Genomic DNA, 17991 nt, shown 5'->3' on the forward strand with positions numbered 1-17991 from the left:
AGGGTAGAAACGCCCTCACTTTCACTTCTGCTGCTCAGAGTAGAGAATCTCACCCAGTTAAGCTACAGCTCTCTAAAGAGACAGCTTTACAAAGTCATCACCTCCATATTCTGACACCTTTTGTTATCTTTGATCTGGTTGAGAGATCCAAGAGCAATGAATTTTTTTTTGTACATTTCTTTGTAAGTTGTTCTTATAAATGTTTTATATTCACTTTGATGTCAAATATTTTTAGTGCCTCAGCTGAATTGAGGCAGAAAAAAGTGTTTATTTTGAACCTTTTATATGTTATTTTTCCTAAGCATCTTAACTCTATAATTCATCTGAAATTTCTTTGCCACATATGGTATAAGGATAGAATAGGGCTTTCCCCCATGTTACTACCCCATTTGCCTCCTCTTGTTTGTTGAATAATTCCTCTCATCTTCGTTGTTTTATAATGCCTTGTTATCACGTATTAAAATCTTACACATATTAGGGCAATTTCTAGGTTTTCTCTAAGATACCGTTGATTAATTTTGTCTCTTTGATAAATAAGTATATAGTATCAAGTTACATGTAAAATATCTTTTTATCTTCTAAGTATTTTTTTTTATTTTACTTTATTTTATTTTTTTTGGGGGGGTACATCAGGTTCAATCATCTGTTTTTATACATATATCCCCGTATTCCCTCCCTCCCTCAACTCCCCTCCCACCCTCCCTCGAGTCCCCCCCACCCTCCCCATCCCAGTCCTCTAAGGCATCTTCCATCCTCGAGTTGGACTCCCTTTGTTATACAACAACTTCCCACTGATTATTTTACAGTTGGTAGTATATATATGTCTGTGCTACTCTCTCGCTTCGTCTCAGCTTCCCCTTCACCCCCCGCCCCCTCCCATACCTCGAGTTCTCCAGTCCATTCTCTGTATCTGAATCCTTATTCTTGTCACTGAGTTCATCAGTACCATTTTTAGATTCCGTATATGTGAGTTAGCATACAATATTTGCCCTTCTCTTTCTGACTTACTTCACTATGTATGACAGATTGTAGTTCTATCCACCTCATGACATATAGCTCCATCTCATCCCTTTTTATAGCTGAGTAATATTCCATTGTATATATATGCCACATCTTCTGTATCCATTCATTTGTTGATGGGCATTTAGGTTGCTTCCATGTCCTGGCTATTGTAAATAGTGCTGCAATAAACATTATGGTACATGTTTCTTTTGGGATTATGGTTTTCTTTGGGTAGATGCCCAGGAGTGGGATTACTGGATCATATGGTAGTTCTATTTGTAGTTTTTTAAGGAACCTCCAAATTGTTTTCCATAGTGGCTGTACCAACTTACATTCCCACCAACAGTGCAGGAGAGTTCCCTTTTCTCCACACCCTCTCCAACATTTGTGGTTTCCAGACTTTGTGATGATGGCCATTCTGATTGGTGTGAGGTGATACCTCATTGTGGCTTTGACTTGCATTTCTCTGATGATGAGTGATGTTGAGCATCTTTTCATGTGTTTGTTGGCCATCTGTATGTCTTCTTTGGAGAAATGTCTATTTAGGTCTTCTGCCCATTTGTGGATTGGGTTATTTGCTTTTTTGGTATGAAGCTTCATGAGCTGCTTGTATATTTTGGAGGTTAATCCTTTGTCCGTTGTTTCATAGGCAATTATTTTTTCCCATTCTGAGGGTTGCCTTTTAGTCTTGTTTATGGTTTCTTTTGCTGTGCAAAAGCTTTTAAGTTTCATGAGGTCCCATTCGTTTATTCTTGATTTTATTTCCATGATTCTAGGAGGTGGGTCAAAAAGGATGTTGCTTTGATGGATGTCATAGAGTGTTCTGCCTATGTTTTCCTCTAGGAGTTTTATCGTGTCTGGCCTTACATGTAGGTCTTTAATCCATTTGGAGTTTATTTTTGTGTATGGTGTTAGGAAGTGTTCTAATTTCATTCTTTTACATGTTGCTGTCCAATTTTCCCAGCACCACTTATTGAAGAGGCTGTCTTTTTTCCATTGTATACTTGTGCCTCCTTTGTCAAAGATAAGGTGCCCATATGTGTTTGGGCTTACTTGTGAGTTCTCTATTCTATTCCATTGATCGTCCTTTCTATTTTTGTGCCAGTACCATACTGTCTTGATCACTATGGCCTTGTAGTATAGTTTGAAGTCAGGAAGCCTGATTCCACCAACTTCATTTTTCCTTCTCAAGATTGCTTTGGCTATTCGGGGTCTTTTGCATTTCCATACAAATTGTAAGATTTCTTGCTCTAGTTCTGTGAAAAATGCCATTGGTAATTTGATCGGGATTGCATTGAATCTGTAAATTGCTTTGGGTAGTACAGACATTTTCACGATGTTGATTCTTCCAATCCAGGAACATGGTATGTCCCTCCATCTGTTTGTGTCATCTTTGATTTCTTTCAGCAATGTCTTAGAGTTTTCTGCATACAGATCTTTTGCCTCCTTAGGCAGGTTTATTCCTAGGTATTTTATTCTTTTGGTTGCAATGGTGAATGGGAGAGTTTCCTTAATTTCTCTTTCTGCTCTTCTGTTGTTAGTGTATAGGAATGCAAGAGATTTCTGTGCATTAATTTTGTATCCTGCTACTTTACTAAACTCATCAATGAGTGCTAGCAGTTTTCTGGTAGAGTCTTTAGGGTTTTCTATATATAATATCATGTCATCTGCAAAGAGGGACAATTTTACTTCTTCTTTTCCAATTTGGATTCCTTTTCTTTCTTTTTCTTCTCTGATTGCTGTGGCTAAAACTTCCAAAACTATGTTGAATAATAGTGGTGAGAGTGGACACCCTTGTCTTGTTCCTGTTCTTAGAGGGGATTCTTCCAGTTTTTCCTCATTTAGAACGATGTTGGCTTTTGGTTTTTCATATATGGCTTTTATTATTTTGAGGTAATTTCCTTCTATGCCCATTTTCTGGAGAGCTTTTATCATAAATGGATGTTGAACTTTGTCAAAAGCTTTTTCTGCATCTATTGAAATGATCATATGGTTTTTATCCTTCAATTTGTTGATATGATGTATCACATTGATTGATTTGCGTATATTGAAGAATCCTTGCATCCCAGGGATAAACCCCACTTGATCGTGGTGTATGATTTTTTTAATGTGCTGTTGGAGTCTGTTAGCTAGTATTTTGTTGAGGATTTTTGCATCTATATTCATCAGTGATATTGGTCTGTAGTTTTCTTTTTTTGTGACATCTTTGCCTGGTTTTGGTATCAGGGTGATGGTGGCCTCGTAGAATGAGTTTGGGAATGTTCCGCCTTCTGCAATATTTTGGAAAAGTTTGAGAAGGATAGGTGTTAACTCTTCTCGAAATGTTTGATAGAATTCGCCCGTGAACCCATCTGGTCCTGGGCTTTTGTGTGTTGGGAGATTTTTAATCACTGCCCCAATTTCTGTACTTGTGATTGGTCTGTTCATGGTTTCTATTTCTTCCTGGTTCAGTCTTGGAAGATTGTATTTTTCTAAGAATGTATCCATTTCTTCCAGGTTATCCAATTTATAGGCATATAGTTGCTTGTAGTAGTCTCTCATGATGTTTTGTATTTCTGAGGTGTCCGTTGTTACTTCTCCTTTTTCATTTCTAATTCTGTTGATTTGCATCTTCTCCCTTTTTTTCTTGATGAGTCTGGCTAATGGTTTATCAATTTTGTTAATCTTCTCAAAGAACCAGCTTTTAGTTTTATTTATTTTTCTTATGGTTTCTTTCCTTTCTTTTTCATTTATTTCTGCTCTGATCTTTATGATTTCTTTCCTTCTGCTCACTTTGGGGTTTCTTTGTTCTTCTTTCTCTAGTTGTTTGAGGTGTAAGGTTAGGTTGTTTATTCGATCATTTTCTTGTTTCTTAAGGTAGGACTGTATTGCTATAAACTTCCGTCTTAGAACTGCTTTTGCTGCATCCCATAGGTTTTGGGTTGTTGTGTTTTCGTTGTCATTTGTTTCTAGATATTTTTTGATTTCCTCTTTGATTTCTTTAGTGATTCCTTGGTTGTTTAAGAGTGAATTGTTTAACCTCCATGTGTTTGTATTTTTTGCAGTTTTTTTCCTGTAATTGATATCTAGTCTCATGGCGTTGTGGTCTGAGAAGATGTTTGATATGATTTCAATTTTCTTGAATTTGCTGAGGTTTGATTTGTGACCCAAGATGTGATCTATCCTGGAAAATGTTCCGTGTGCACTTGAGAAGAAAGTGTAGTCTGTCGTTTTTGGATGGAATGTCCTATAAATATCAATTAAGTCGAGATGGTCTATTGTGTCATTTAAAGCTTGTGTGTCTTTGTTTATTTTTTGTTTGGATGATCTGTCCATGGACGTAAGTGGGGTGTTCAAGTCTCCCACTATTATTGTGTTCCTGTCGATGTCCCCTTTTATAGCTGTTAGCATTTGCTTTATGTATTGAGGTGCTCCTATATTGGGGGCATAGATATTTACCATTGTGATATGTTCTTCTTGAATGGATCCCTTGATCATTATGTAGTGTCCTTCCTTGTCTCTTTTAATAGTCTTTACTTTCAAGTCTAATTTGTCTGATATGAGTATTGCTACTCCAGCTTTCTTTTGACTTCCATTTGCATGGAATATCTTTTTCCATCCCTTTACTTTCAGTCTATATGTATCCCTTGGTCTGAAGTGGGTTTCTTGTAGGCAGCATATAGAAGGGTCTTGTTTTTGTATCCATTCAGCCAGTGTGTGTCTTTTGGTTGGAGCATTTAATCCATTTACATTTAAAGTGATTATTGACATGTGTGTTCCAATTACCATTTTCTGAATTGTTTTGGGTTTGTATTTGTAGGTGTTTTCCTTTTCTTGTGTTTCCTACTTAGAGAAGTTCCTTTAGCACTTGTTGTAAGGCTGGTTTGGTGGTGCTGAATTCTCTTAACTTTTGCTTGTCTGGAAAGCTTTTGATTTCTCCCTCAAATCTGAATGAGATTCTTGCTGGGTAGAGTATTCTTGGCTGTAGGTTTCTCTCTTTCAGGACTTTCAGTATATCCTGCCATTGCCTTCTGGCCTGCAGAGTTTCTGTAGAAAGGTCAGCTGTTATCCTGATGGGTTTTCCCTTATATGTTGTTTGTTGCTTTTCTCTTGCTGCTTTTAATATTTTTTCTTTGTGTTTAATTGTCGTTAGTTTGATTAATATATGTCTTGGTGTATTTCTCCTTGGGTTTATTCTGTATGGGACTCTCTGTGCTTCTTGGACTTGGTGAATTATTTCCTTTCCCATGTTGGGGAAATTTTCCACTATAACCTCTTCAAATATTTTCTCAGACCCTTTCTTGTTTTCTTTTTCTTCTGGGATGCCTATAATTCGAATGTTGGTACGTTTAAGGTTATCACTGAGGTCTCTGAGACTGTCTTCTATTCTTTTTATTCTTTTTTCTTTTTCCTGCTCTGTGGCAGTTATTTCCCCCATTCTATCTTCCAACTCACTTATTCGTTCTTCTGCCTCAGTCATTCTGCTGGTTATAGCATCTAGAGTATTTTTAATTTCAGTTATTTTGTTATCCATTGCTGTTTGTTTTTCTGAGGTCTTATGAACTGTTTCTTGTACTTTCTCTATTTTGTTATCAAGATTTTGTATCATTTTTACTATCATTACTCTAAATTCTTTTTCAGGCATTTTTCCTATTTCCTCTTCATTTATTTGGTCTTGTGGGTTTTTTTCCTGCTCCTTTGCCTGCAAGGTGTTTCTTTGTTTCCTCATGGTTGTCCAAACTTTTGGGGTTACTTGTCCTGGTGATAGAGGTGTTTATAGAAGACTGTCCAAGCCTCAGACTAATGTCCAAGTATTGGATTAAACGAATATTAAGTCTAGGAAACACATACATATATAAGACGCACAATTACTGAATCCGTTAGGACATAAGGCTCTAGAAAGACCTGACAGAACCCCAGTGTGCTATCAGATATTCAAAGAGAAACCCAACAGAAATTGACAACTGAAACAGAACAAATCAGAGACAAAAGCAAAAGCAAACAAACAACAAATAACACCCTACACCTACAAACATCAATCCAGGGAGATTTTGTAAGCTAGGATCAAATACAGAAAAGAGCTGGAGTACCACCAGAGAGAATGGAGATTCTCAGAATGTAATTAGACAACTGTACTAAGAACTAAGATAAAGACAAAAGCCTAATATTAAATACCAAGGCAGTGCGTCATCTGGAGAATAGAGCAAGGAGTCTGAGCAGACCGATAGTGTTGCTTATAAGTATGTTAAGATAAAATAAACTTAAAAAGGCTGGAAGAAAGGGAAACAGAAGAGCGTACTGTGGTTGGAAATATGCAAATAAAAATAAAAGAATAGAAATGTATAAAAAAATAGGGATGAGAGGAAAATATGAGAGATATTTTGTCCGTACTACCAAAAACTTAGCTAGATATAGAAGTATATAAAAAGGCAAAAAAAAAAAAAAAAAAAGAATAAAAAATATCATTAAAAAATTATGTTATAAAACTTGTAGATCCCTTAGGGCTAAGATCATATTTAATAAATCCAAAAAAAAAAAAAAAAAAGAGAGAGAGAGAGAGAAAGAAAAAAAAAAAATCCAGAACTGATCCCAGAATGGACCAGTTCAATAGGTATTGATACTACTATTTCTGTTTCCTTAGCGTCTCAGCTGTAAGTGTCCTTCTCCTTGCCTTGGGTTTTTTTTTTTTTTTTGCGTTATTCTGTGACCAGCAGAGGTTCCTTTATTTTTTGTCTGTAAGCATTGGTGTATGGGGAGGGAGAGGGTACAATAGTGGCTCCTTCTCCTGGGAGTGAGTGAGCAGTGGCACACTGTTGTTTCAGTCAGGCTTGGAGGTGCCTGTTGCAGAGGGCGCTGGTGGCTCAGGTGTAAACAGAAAGTCTTAGAGTTGGGGCTCTCTAGGGGTTTTTTTTCTTATTGATGCTGTTGTTTTTTTTTTTTTTTCTCTCAGCAGCCTCCCTGCTGCTGGCGTTGCAAGGGGTTTTAATCTAGCCCCGCCCGAGCACCTGAGGGTGCTTGTTATCCCTGAGCGCCTTAGGTGGCCCGCAGGGCGTCTCTCCACTGCCTGTTGCAGAGGCGCCGAAAGAGAGGGAGAGGCTATGCGTGCGGCTCTTCCCCCCCGCCAGTGAGCCTGCAGCCTCCAGCCGCCATCATGGCCAGGCAGCTCTCAGGGACGGGCACTCCTCTCCGCGGACCTCCTCCCTCCTGTCCTCTTGGTCTGTCACCCTACCGGCAACAATGTTTCTCCCCCTGAACCAGCTCTCCGGTTCCCACGCTCCCGCTCCCGGACCCTCCGTTCAGCCACGGATCGATGTCTCGGTCCGGGAACGCTGAGCTGCGCTGCGGACCCTCCGTATGTTTCTCACTCCCTCCCATCTGCCACAGCTCCGCCACTTCACCCTCTTTGAGCCCTCGTAGATGCCTCCCTACCGGCTATGTCGGGCTCCCCGCAGCCCTTTCTGGTGTCCGAGGCCGTCTGCTGGTGTTCAGCTGGTTCTCTGTGGGAATTACTGTGTCCTTCCGTGCATTCCCAATGCATCTGTGGAAAGGGATGCACTCCACGTCTCTCTACTTCGCCGCCATCTTTTTCTCCGTAAAATATCTTTATATCTGTTCTTACAGAAATATATGGAATGTTTTAGGTTACTTTGTTAATGTTATTTTTACCTGTGGTTTAAAATTCAGTTAGAAAACCCAAATGTAACAGGGTACATAAATAATGTAAATAAATGTCTTTTATTAAAGTGTCCAATGTGCTAAAAAATTCTTCATTATTGTACAAGTTTCTCCCCTTTGTTAGCACATGCATAACATTGTGAAACCAATCTTTTGCCATAGGGGAGGTAGAAATTAGCCTGGGAACACTGACTCTATACTTAGCAAATCATTTGTCTGATTTGCAGAGGGTGGTTCTGGAGCAAATTCCAACTATGAACTTCATGTCATTTTTCACCACTGATTATGTCTAGTTAAATTATCTAGAAAAATATGCACTGGTGTAAAAAAATTAGGAAAAAGCTTAAGAAACAAAGCCAAAAATGAAATGAATAGTAAGTAGCTTAAAAGAAATAAAATGTATTCATCTAAGTGAAATTTCCTATTTGAGAATCTGGGTTTGGATATAATTGACATTTACATGTAAATCCTGTGAATTTGTGATGGGGAAGTCATGATGCCTTTACTTGGGAAGCAACAGAAGAAAGTAGGAAAAATTTAATTAATTATTATAAAAGTAATTTTATATAGATCTATAAGTGACTTTAGATAGCATATAGCCCTAAGTGTTAAGTGTAAAGAACAAACACTGATAGCGTGATTCTTATTTTTAAGTACATATAATAAATAGTTATATATAGCAGGGTTCCCCAACCTCCAGGTCACGGACTGGTACGAGTCTGCAGCCTATTAGGAACTGGGTCATATAGCAGGAGGTGAGCAGTGGGCAAGCCAGCAAAGCTTCATCGGTCACTCCCCATCACTCGCATTACCGCCTGAACCATATCCACCCCCCCCCACCCCCCCCACCCCCGCCATCTGTGGAAAAATTGTCTTCCGTGAAACCAGTCCCTGGTGCCAAAAAGGTCGGGGACCACTGATGTACAGTATTAATATAATATAGAACGATATATTAAATAAATACATTGTGAAGTTTACACACACACACACACACACAAACACCCCTACCAAAGTCTTAATAGCAGTCTCTTTCATGGAGTGAAATATTGAGGAGAAGGAGTGGTTGAGTGGAATATTATTTGGCTTTTATTCTCTGTAAACGTTCATATTATTTGAAAATTTTCTTCACATTGACAATGTATTCCTTTTGTATTTTAAAAAATAAATAATTTTAACAGACAAAATATCTTCCTAGATATTTTCCTTTACTACCCTCATTTCACAGGTAAGGAAGCTGACCAGAGAGGTCAATAACTTGCCCAGGTTCACAAAACTTAGTCAGTGGGATAGCAGGATTAGAACTCAGTCTGGTCTGCTCCTTCTTGGTACCACGTTCTTACTTGTATGCTTCAGGGTACTCCCATAGAGTGACATAATTCCTAGGAAAATAATGGCTTTTTAATTAGCAGTAAAGCTAAGTCCTGTGTGACCAAATTTAATATTTGTTATCTCTCAATTAACTGTTTTTATTTTACTACCATGTTTCTAGAGCAATATATTGATAAGATGTTAGAGATAAAGGAGGTTATGGACAATGTGCTTGCCAAACAGAAGGCAGAAAGGGATGATCTAGCTAAAAAATACAGGTGAGTGAAAAACAAATAGGAATGCTTTAGAGTTTTCAGAACTTATCTATTTTTATCTACAATAGGCCTAGAATTTCTTGCTTAGGACCAGAAAAGGACTTTATGAGGTCATCTAATCTATTACCTCCATGAGGAATTATACTTCCTAGAGAGATATTTTTCTACTTATTAGTTGAAATGTTCAGAAAAGAACATTTTACTATCTTAAAAAGTTGTCTGCAGCCATGAATTTTATGAAAGCCTTTCTAGTCATGAATCCCGTAAGTAAATTTCTTTCCTTAGTAAGCTCACATTTTTCACATTAAAATTTTTTCTTTTATGCTATCACAAGTGTTGTTCTTCTAAGCAGTTTAATCATGCATATTTTGTGGTTTTGTGTACTTCTAAATTCTCAGGATCCTTTAAGAGTTTTATCCTGATTGTATTGACTATATACCTCTTATCCTTTTTTTGAGAAATTTGTTATATATTTTTTTCTTGTTTGGGCATTATTTTTTATTAGTTTTTCTATTCCTTTTTTTCTTTTTCCTTGTGATGAGAATTTTTAAAGTCTACTCTCTTAGCAACTTTCAAATATATATAATACAGTATTATCAACTATAGTCACCATACTACATATTACACTCCCATGCCTTGTTTACTTCATAACTGGAAATTTATACCTTTTGATTACTTTCACCCATTTCACCCACCTGCCACCTCCACCTCCACCAGCCGCCAGGCTGTTCTCTGTTATCTAGGACTTTTTGTTTTGTTTAGCTTCCAAATATAAGTAAGATCACACAGTATTTGTCTTTCTCTGTCTGATTTGTTTCACTCAGTATAACGCTCTCAAGATCCATCCATGTTGTCACAAATGGCAGGATTTCTTTTTTATGGCTGAATAACATTCCATTATATATGTGTGTCTTATTAATGTTGCTGTTAGCCTCAAATCTTGTAATCTAAAGAGCACTTTTATTTTCTGTCTGAACTCTTTGTTTCACATAGTTTTAAATGTGGTATTAATTTCTTTTTTCTTCTCCTCTATCATCTAGCTTCTTGCATTTTATACTACCAGTTATTTGCTAATCTGATTTCTTCTTGATGCTTCTTCCACTTACATCTACTACTTGCTTTGACATCCAGTAGGTTTGGAGTTCAGTACCAACAACTCCAAACTGTGTTAGGAGAGAGAAATAACTATACTACTGCTTTCTCTTAAAACAGCTGCTCTTAAAAGATAGTCCCTGAGGGTCCCTGAGACAATTTCAAGGGGTCCAAGAAGTCAAAACCATTTTTTATAATAATATTAAGATGTTATTTGCCCTCTTTTGCTCTCATTTTCTCGTAAGTGTACAATGGAATTTTCTAGAGGCCACATGGTGTGTGATATCATCACTCTAATAGCTAATGGAATGTGCACTTGGGTAGTCTTATGTTTTAAAATTTTTTCAGTTTTATTTTCCAAAACAGTAACTATTGATAGATATAACCCATATAAACAAAGCTCTTCTGATTCCTCAATAATTTTTAAGTGTTTAAAAAAGTCCTGAAACCAAAAAGTTTGAGAGCTACTAGAAACAAAGTGTCCATATCCTGAAGATGAGTGTGGAGGAGGTGAGTATAACCAAAAGACAGGTGTGGATGAGCCAATTTCCTCCCATTCAGTCCTCAAGCTCCTGAGAGACTTGGTTTGGGGAGGGCACACAGAATAATGCATCTCTGCATAGTCCTTCTGGATTTCAAAGTACTTCGCTACAGATTCAAAGTACAATTATGGGGTTGGCCAAAAAGTTCATTTGCATTTTTCTATAACATCTTGTGGAAAAACCCAAATGAATTTTTTGGCCAACCCAATGCAATAATTACTTGAATTGACATTTCTCATGTCTAGCTTACTTATAATTATTCACAAAACAATCTCAGTCCTCCATAGCTAAGGGAAAATCCTCCAGATTTTACTACCTGATACAGTATTTCACTGTAAACAAGTAAGCAGATTCCAAACTTAAAGAATGGTGTTGCTCCTTGGCCATCAATTGATACCTTCCAACTAAAGGACTAGTAGATACCTAGATAAACAACTCAAGTTTTGTTTCTCTTTTAGGGCTGACTCACAACTGATAAATAATGATGTGAATATAAATGTGGATAACCACACTGTCACCTCCTAAAAAAAGGCAAACTTATTTACCTCAAGTAAAGCAGCAGTTTCCTCTCAAAGAATAATCATTGCAAAGATAGACTCTTGGGTACTTTGGGCTGATTAAATTTAAATTGACACAAAGTATAAAGTATAAAATCTAAACGATTGCTAAAAAAAAGAAAAAGAAAAAGTTTTCTGCCGTTTATGTATTTTTTCCTCTTTCTGTTTCTTCCTACAGGGTGTCCATAGAGTCATTTAAGCATGGAGTCCTGAGAGAACAACTAGCCAACTTGGCCATAAGACAGAAGAGCCTTTTACTTGTAGCAAAAAAACAGAAAAAAATAAGCCAGAAAATTCACAACTATAAGAATGTTACATCTTTGTCTGGTCTTAGTTCCAAGAAGCTGCCATCGAGCTCAGAAATCTCTAATGAAAAGGACAGCCAAGAGTTTACCAACCTGGAAAGTTCAGCGCAGCCCCAGTCAGGTTCACTTTCTCCTGTCAGCCTTGTTTGTGGAAGCATGCAGGAAACACAGTTGTCTCAGGAACTCTGGCATGACAACCAAAATAGCAATGCTTGTCTAAATTCAGAGACAGTGAGAAGGGAAGAATTTTCTGGAAATGAACTAAATTCTAAACAAAATGTCAATGACTGTACCTTAGATACATTATCAAAATCCAGACTTTCAGATGGCACTAAGAAGATTAAATTACAATCCCAACCTGTTTCTTTTATTGCTCAAGCAGGATATTCACAAAAAGAAAATGATCTTACAGATACTACAGCCAAAGGGCATGAGCTCTTTAGTCCTTCAGCAGAAACTGACACATTAAAGATGGCAGAAACCACAAGTGTATTTGCCCACAGGGATGCCCATCCATCTACTGTTACTTGTGATCAGGCTCTTTCCAATTGTGATCCAAAAAAAGGAAACAGGAAAACAGCTTCCCAGCAACCACTTAGGGGGACATCAGAATCCCCGGCACATCAAGGATTTGATGTGTTTGGCAGTGATACTGGGCATCAGGTGAAACCTTATCTTAAAAAATCAGCTCTTGCTGTTCCACACGCAAATTATAGTCAGAGCTCTTCCTCCTCTGGGTCTGGCCGTCAACACACTATAAAAAATCCTTCAAACTACAGCACAACTCCTAAAAAGAAATGTATGCAGATAAAGGATCTGATATTGCTGGGCAGAATTAATCCGGGAAATAACATTCTGGAATTCAAAACGCAGGTATCCTTTTTTTTTCTCTAAAATTATGTAAATTTTATGTATCAGTGAGTAAATGCTGCTGTCACATAGTGTTGGTGTTTAGCTCTAATTAGGGGAATAGGGTTTGGCTGGGCTTCTTGAATGGAGAGACTTAACCATTATATTCTTAGCAAGTGAAATCATGCTTCTAAAATTGCCCTGTACGTTTTAGTCACAAGCACCTTTGGGCTCTCAGACAAGAATTAGTCAGTTATATTGCAGCAAGAAGGATTTAAGAACAAAATAGAAATAACAAATCCGAGCTGTCTTTGGTCCCAAAGTTTTTGGGAACTACTAGTGTGTACTGCTAAAGCTTCCCCTAATAAGGGTTAAGTGTAAACTCATCTTCCATAGTAGCTCAATTTAGAAACAAAAAGTGACTTGGAGTCTGGGTAAGTCTGACTCAATTAAAACAATATCACATAAGCATAAAAATAGAAGAGGAAAAAAAGGTTCTGCTAGAAATGCCTACAAAAGAGGCTTCCTTTCCCTTTTCCCCACATTCATTTTTTGAAGGAGGAGTAAGAGTGGCAAAGATTCCATAGCTCTGGAATGCTGCATTGCTTGTGGACCAGTCCAACAGAAAACCAATCCAAACTAACTGGAATTTAATCTAAATGACCCCTTTTTTCGACCCTTTCCATTTCTGGATAATAAGACTTTTCCTAGTTAATAAGCTTTATTGATGTTAGGAGCAAAAAAAATTTTAATTTTAAAGCTCCAAACTATAATTTAAACAGTAAATTAACAGCTTGATCTCAGATCCCTTGATGTTCCTGTTTGCTTGCCTGTCAGCTAACTTATTAGTAAGAAATAGCTACTTCACATTAGCCAAAGCAACTCAAATTTCAGTTATTAATTGGTTACATTAAAATTTTGACAGTTGTGGTTACTTCTCTGGATCAGCAATGATAAAATTTTAACAGGATTGTATTTCAGCTATTTTTAACAGCTTTATTGAGATATGATTGATATACAATATGCTACACATATTTAAAGTATATAATTTGACAAGTTTTGACATGTGTATATACACAAAGTATAAAATCTAAATGCTAGGAAAAAAAAAGGTTTTCTACTGTTTTTGTATTTTTTCCTCTTTCTTCCTACAGGGTGTCCATAAAGTCATGTAAGCATATTGGTCTGTAGTTTTCTTGTGTTGTCTTTGGTTTTGGTCTCAGAGTAATACTGGTCTCATAGAATGAATTCAAAAGTGTTTCCTCCTCTTCTAGTTTTTGGAAGAATTTGTGAATTGGTATTAAGTCTTGTAAATGTTTGCTAGTAATCAGCAGTAAAACCATCTGTACTGGGTTTTTTGTTTTGTTTTGTTTTTGTTTTTGTTTCTCTTTTGTAGGCAGCTTTTTGATTATTAATTCAATGTCTACTTATAGTTTTTTTTAGAATGTCTCTTTCTTCTTGAATCGGTTTTGGTAGTTTGGATTTTTCTAGGAATTTGCTCATTTCATCTAGCTTATTGGCATACAGTTGTTCATAGTGTCTCTTATAATCCTTTTTATTTCTATAAGATCAGTAGTAATGTCCACATTTTCATTTTTGCTCTTAGTAATTTGAGTCTTCCCACTTGATATTCTTGGTCAATCTAGCTAAAGGTTTGTCAATTTTATTAATCTATTCAAAGAATCAACTTTTGATTTCGTTTTCTCTATTGTTTTTCTATTGCATGTTTTATTTATTTTCACTTTAATATTTACTATTTCCTTCCTTCTGCTTGCTTTAGGTTTAGTTCATTCTTCTTTTTCCAGTGTCTTTCATGTAAGTTTAGGTTATTGATGTGAGATCTTTCTTCTTTTTCAATATTGGCATGTACAGCTATAAATTTCCCTCTAATCCTCTGCTTTTACTGCATCATATAAATTTCATTATATTTTGCCTTCATTTTCTTTCATCTCAGTATTTTCTCATTTACCTTTTGATTACTGAACTCATTGGTTATTTAGGAGTATGTTGTTTGAGTTTCCACATAATTGTAGTTTCTCATTTTTTGTTATTAATTTCTAATTTTATTCCATTATTAGAGGATATACTTTGTACTGTTTTGGTCCTTTTAAATTTTTGAGACTTATTTTGTGGCTTAGATAGTGTATGGCCTATCCTAGAGAATGTCCCGTGTATACTTGAGAAGAATGTACGAGGGTGAACCAAAAATTATCCACACTCCCGTTATATTGAAACTTTTATTGGTTGCACTATCTTATCAGTACTTTCTGTTTCAAAGCTACTGCCTCCCCAGTCATTGCTGTGCAGGTGTGAACGTGTTACATGAGTTCATTTGTAAGTGCGGTTTGAGCAAAAATGGATGCCCCACTTATGATTTGCATGAAAGAAGAGAAGTGTGCAATAATTCTTTTTTATGGTCTGAGGGTGTACCTGGTGCCGTTATTTATCAAAGACTTTGTGCACAGTATGGAGAAAATGTTTTGTTGCAAAGAAGTGTGTATAAATGGATAGAGGATGTCAAAGAAGGTCACACAAGTGTTAGCAATTAAGTAGGAGCCAGACACCTCTCCATGGGAAGACGTGAAGACAACAGTGCATTTGTGGCTTGCAGCACAGCCTAAAACATATTTTAATGAGGGAATACGAAAGCCTATTGACAGATGGACAAAGTGTGTTGAAAAGCAAGGAGATTATGAAAAATGATATATTTATCTTTTCTAAAAGTTAATTAAAATAAATTCTGCAGCCAGAGTGTGGATAATTTTTGACTCACTTGCGTATATATTCTCCTATCATTAAGAGTTTTCTATAGATGCCTATTCAGTCTAGTTGGTTTATAGTGTTGCTCAAGTTTTCTCTTTCCCTTTTTGTGATAGTATTATTATACATATTATATATTGTAAGTGTTATAAAGTTAATAATTCATTGTTAAAGAAGCTGAGGAGAAGAAAGGAGAGCAAGTTTATATTTATAACTTTTGGTATATTAACCTTTTTTATCCTTGCTGATTCTCTTCGTTTGTTCCTGTGGATTTGAGTTACCATATGGAGTCATTTTCTTAGCCCAGTACAACTTCTTCCACCCACCTCCTTTGTGCTTTTGTGAATACATGTATTATATCCCTATTATTTTATATAATTGTTTTAAAAATCAGTTAAGCAAAGAAAGAAGAAATGTGCATTTATACTGTCTTTATACTTTTACCAATGCTCTTTGTTTTTCCATGTGAATTCATATTACCATTTGGGGGTCACTTGATTTCAACCTGAAGAACTTCCTTTAGTATTTTTTTTAAGGCAGGTCTGCTAGCAATGAATTTTCTCAGGTCTTTTTATTTGGGAATGTCTTTACTTCACTTTTATTTTTGAAAGATTTGCTGAAAATAGGATTCTTGGTTACAGGTTTTTCTTTGTGTACTTTGAATATGTTAACTCCACTGCTTCTGGCCTTCATTGTTTCTGATAAGTCAGCTGTTAATCTTTTTGGGGTTAATTTGTAAGCGATGAGTCATTTTTCTCTTGCTTCTTTCAATAATTTCTTATTGTCTTTGACTTTCAGTATTTTTGCTATGTATCTATTTATGGGTCTCTTTGTGTTTATCCTTAATGGAAATCATTGAGCTTCCTGAATATGCAGATTAATGTTTTTCAATAAATTTGGGAAATTTTTAGCCATCATTTCTTAAAATATTTTTTCTGTTGCTTTCTCCTGTCCTTTTTGATACTCCCAGTATGTGTATGTTGATGTGCTTAATGGTGTCACACATTTCTCTGAAGCTTTTTCATTTTTCTCCACTCTTTTTTCTTTCTCTTCTTGTTTACATAATTTCTATTATCTCTCTTCAAGTTTACTAATTCTTTCTTCTGACATTGAAAATCTGTTGAGGCCCTCTAGTAAAATTTTCATTTTAGTTACTGCACTTTTCAGCTCCATAACTTCTTTTTGTTTTTTAATAAACTCTTTATTGATACTTTTTATTTGATGTGATATTGTCATAGTACCTTGCTTTATGTCCTTAATTATGGTTTCCTTTAATTATTTGAATAGCTGTTTTGAAGTCTGTTAAATCTAAATTCTCACAGCAGTTTGTGTTGGCTTTTTGTTAGTTTATTTTGGAGTATGTGTCAGGCTTCCTGTTTCTTTGCATGTCTCAATTTTTTGTTGGAACTGGATGTTTTAGATATTTTAGAGTACATACTGTATTATAGCAAGTCTGATTACTGATCCTCACCTTCTCTTAGGTTTGTTATTGTTATGTACCTGTTTGTTTACTTACTGGCTAGTTTGTTCTAGTGAAGGTTATTTTTCATCACTGTACAGTAAATTGCCTACATATGAACAAGTTTCATTCCAAGAACGCATTCATAAATCCAATTTGTTTGTAAGTCCAGCAATTTGTTTGTAAGTCCAAACAATTTATTTTTAAGTTCCCAACTAACTCAGTTGGCTATATACTGCTGCTTTTATGCTTGCTTCCAAACATCCTGGGCTTGAAATAAAGATACTGTACTACTGTACTCTGTACAGTATGTACAGTAAAGTACACAAAAGCACAACCACTTGTAGAGGATGCATACATGTGACAGTGTACACCAGACATGAGAACTTATGTGTTGGACATGTGAACACATATTCATACCTTTGAAAGTTTGCACCTTGAAGGTTCGTATGTAAGGGACTTACTGAGGTGTTAAACTTCTGATATTACACCACAGGGAGTGAAGCCTTGGCAGAGCTCTCTTTGACTGTCTCTTTCCCTGACCATACTTGTTAAGCTCTGCTTATTGCTAGTTGATTGTTGTATTGTTTTCAGTGAAAACCAGGGGGTATAATTTGCTCTGTACACTAGTCTGATCAAATGTGTACTCCTTTGAAAGGATAGTTCCCAAGGTCAGGGTTTGAGATTTATTCTAACCTGAAGAAGGTTCTTACATGCTGTCTCTTTTCCTAGTTTTCCCTGAAAACCAACCAGCCTATAGTTTAGCCTTTATCTCCAATGAATCTATCAGTTTACTCCCAATTGCTTTTCACCACAACCTCTACTGTTTTTGACAGTACCGTTGAGCTTAAACTCTCCATCTTCTGTTGCAAATGAAGTCGTTTCCTTGGGGAGATTAGAAGCTATCTGTTTTAAGGCTTGCTTCTTTTCCCAGGGAAAATATCTGTGCCATGCCTCTGGAGCTTAGGGCAGGAACATGGCAACTTCTCTGTGAGTGATACCCCTGCTTTAGGATCTGTGCATTTAGTGGAAAGGGGCACACTAGCCTCCTGCCTTTTCAGCTTGCTTCTCCTGACATGAAACCACCGCCTTCCAAGCCAGGGCAAGTGTAATCAGGACTCCAGTAGTCTCAGTGGCGCCATGCCAAAGGTAGAGCCTCTGTCTCACCAGTACAGGTTAAACAGAAGA

At 36.5% G+C, this 17991-nt stretch overlaps 1 protein-coding gene across 1 annotated transcript in view; it reads left to right on the top strand.

Annotated features, from left to right (window-relative positions):
* ANKRD31 (ankyrin repeat domain 31) overlaps nucleotides 1-17991 on the top strand; it is a 133426-nt gene that overhangs the window by 84779 nt on the left and 30656 nt on the right. Inside the window, exons 21-22 of the mRNA XM_057698413.1 lie at nucleotides 9146-9242; nucleotides 11609-12608. Of these exons, the coding sequence (XP_057554396.1) occupies nucleotides 9146-9242; nucleotides 11609-12608 (1097 nt within the window). The remainder of the gene's footprint in view (nucleotides 1-9145; nucleotides 9243-11608; nucleotides 12609-17991) is intronic.

This window comes from Hippopotamus amphibius, chromosome 1 (assembly GCF_030028045.1).
Source record: "Hippopotamus amphibius kiboko isolate mHipAmp2 chromosome 1, mHipAmp2.hap2, whole genome shotgun sequence".
Taxonomy (NCBI): domain Eukaryota; kingdom Metazoa; phylum Chordata; class Mammalia; order Artiodactyla; family Hippopotamidae; genus Hippopotamus; species Hippopotamus amphibius.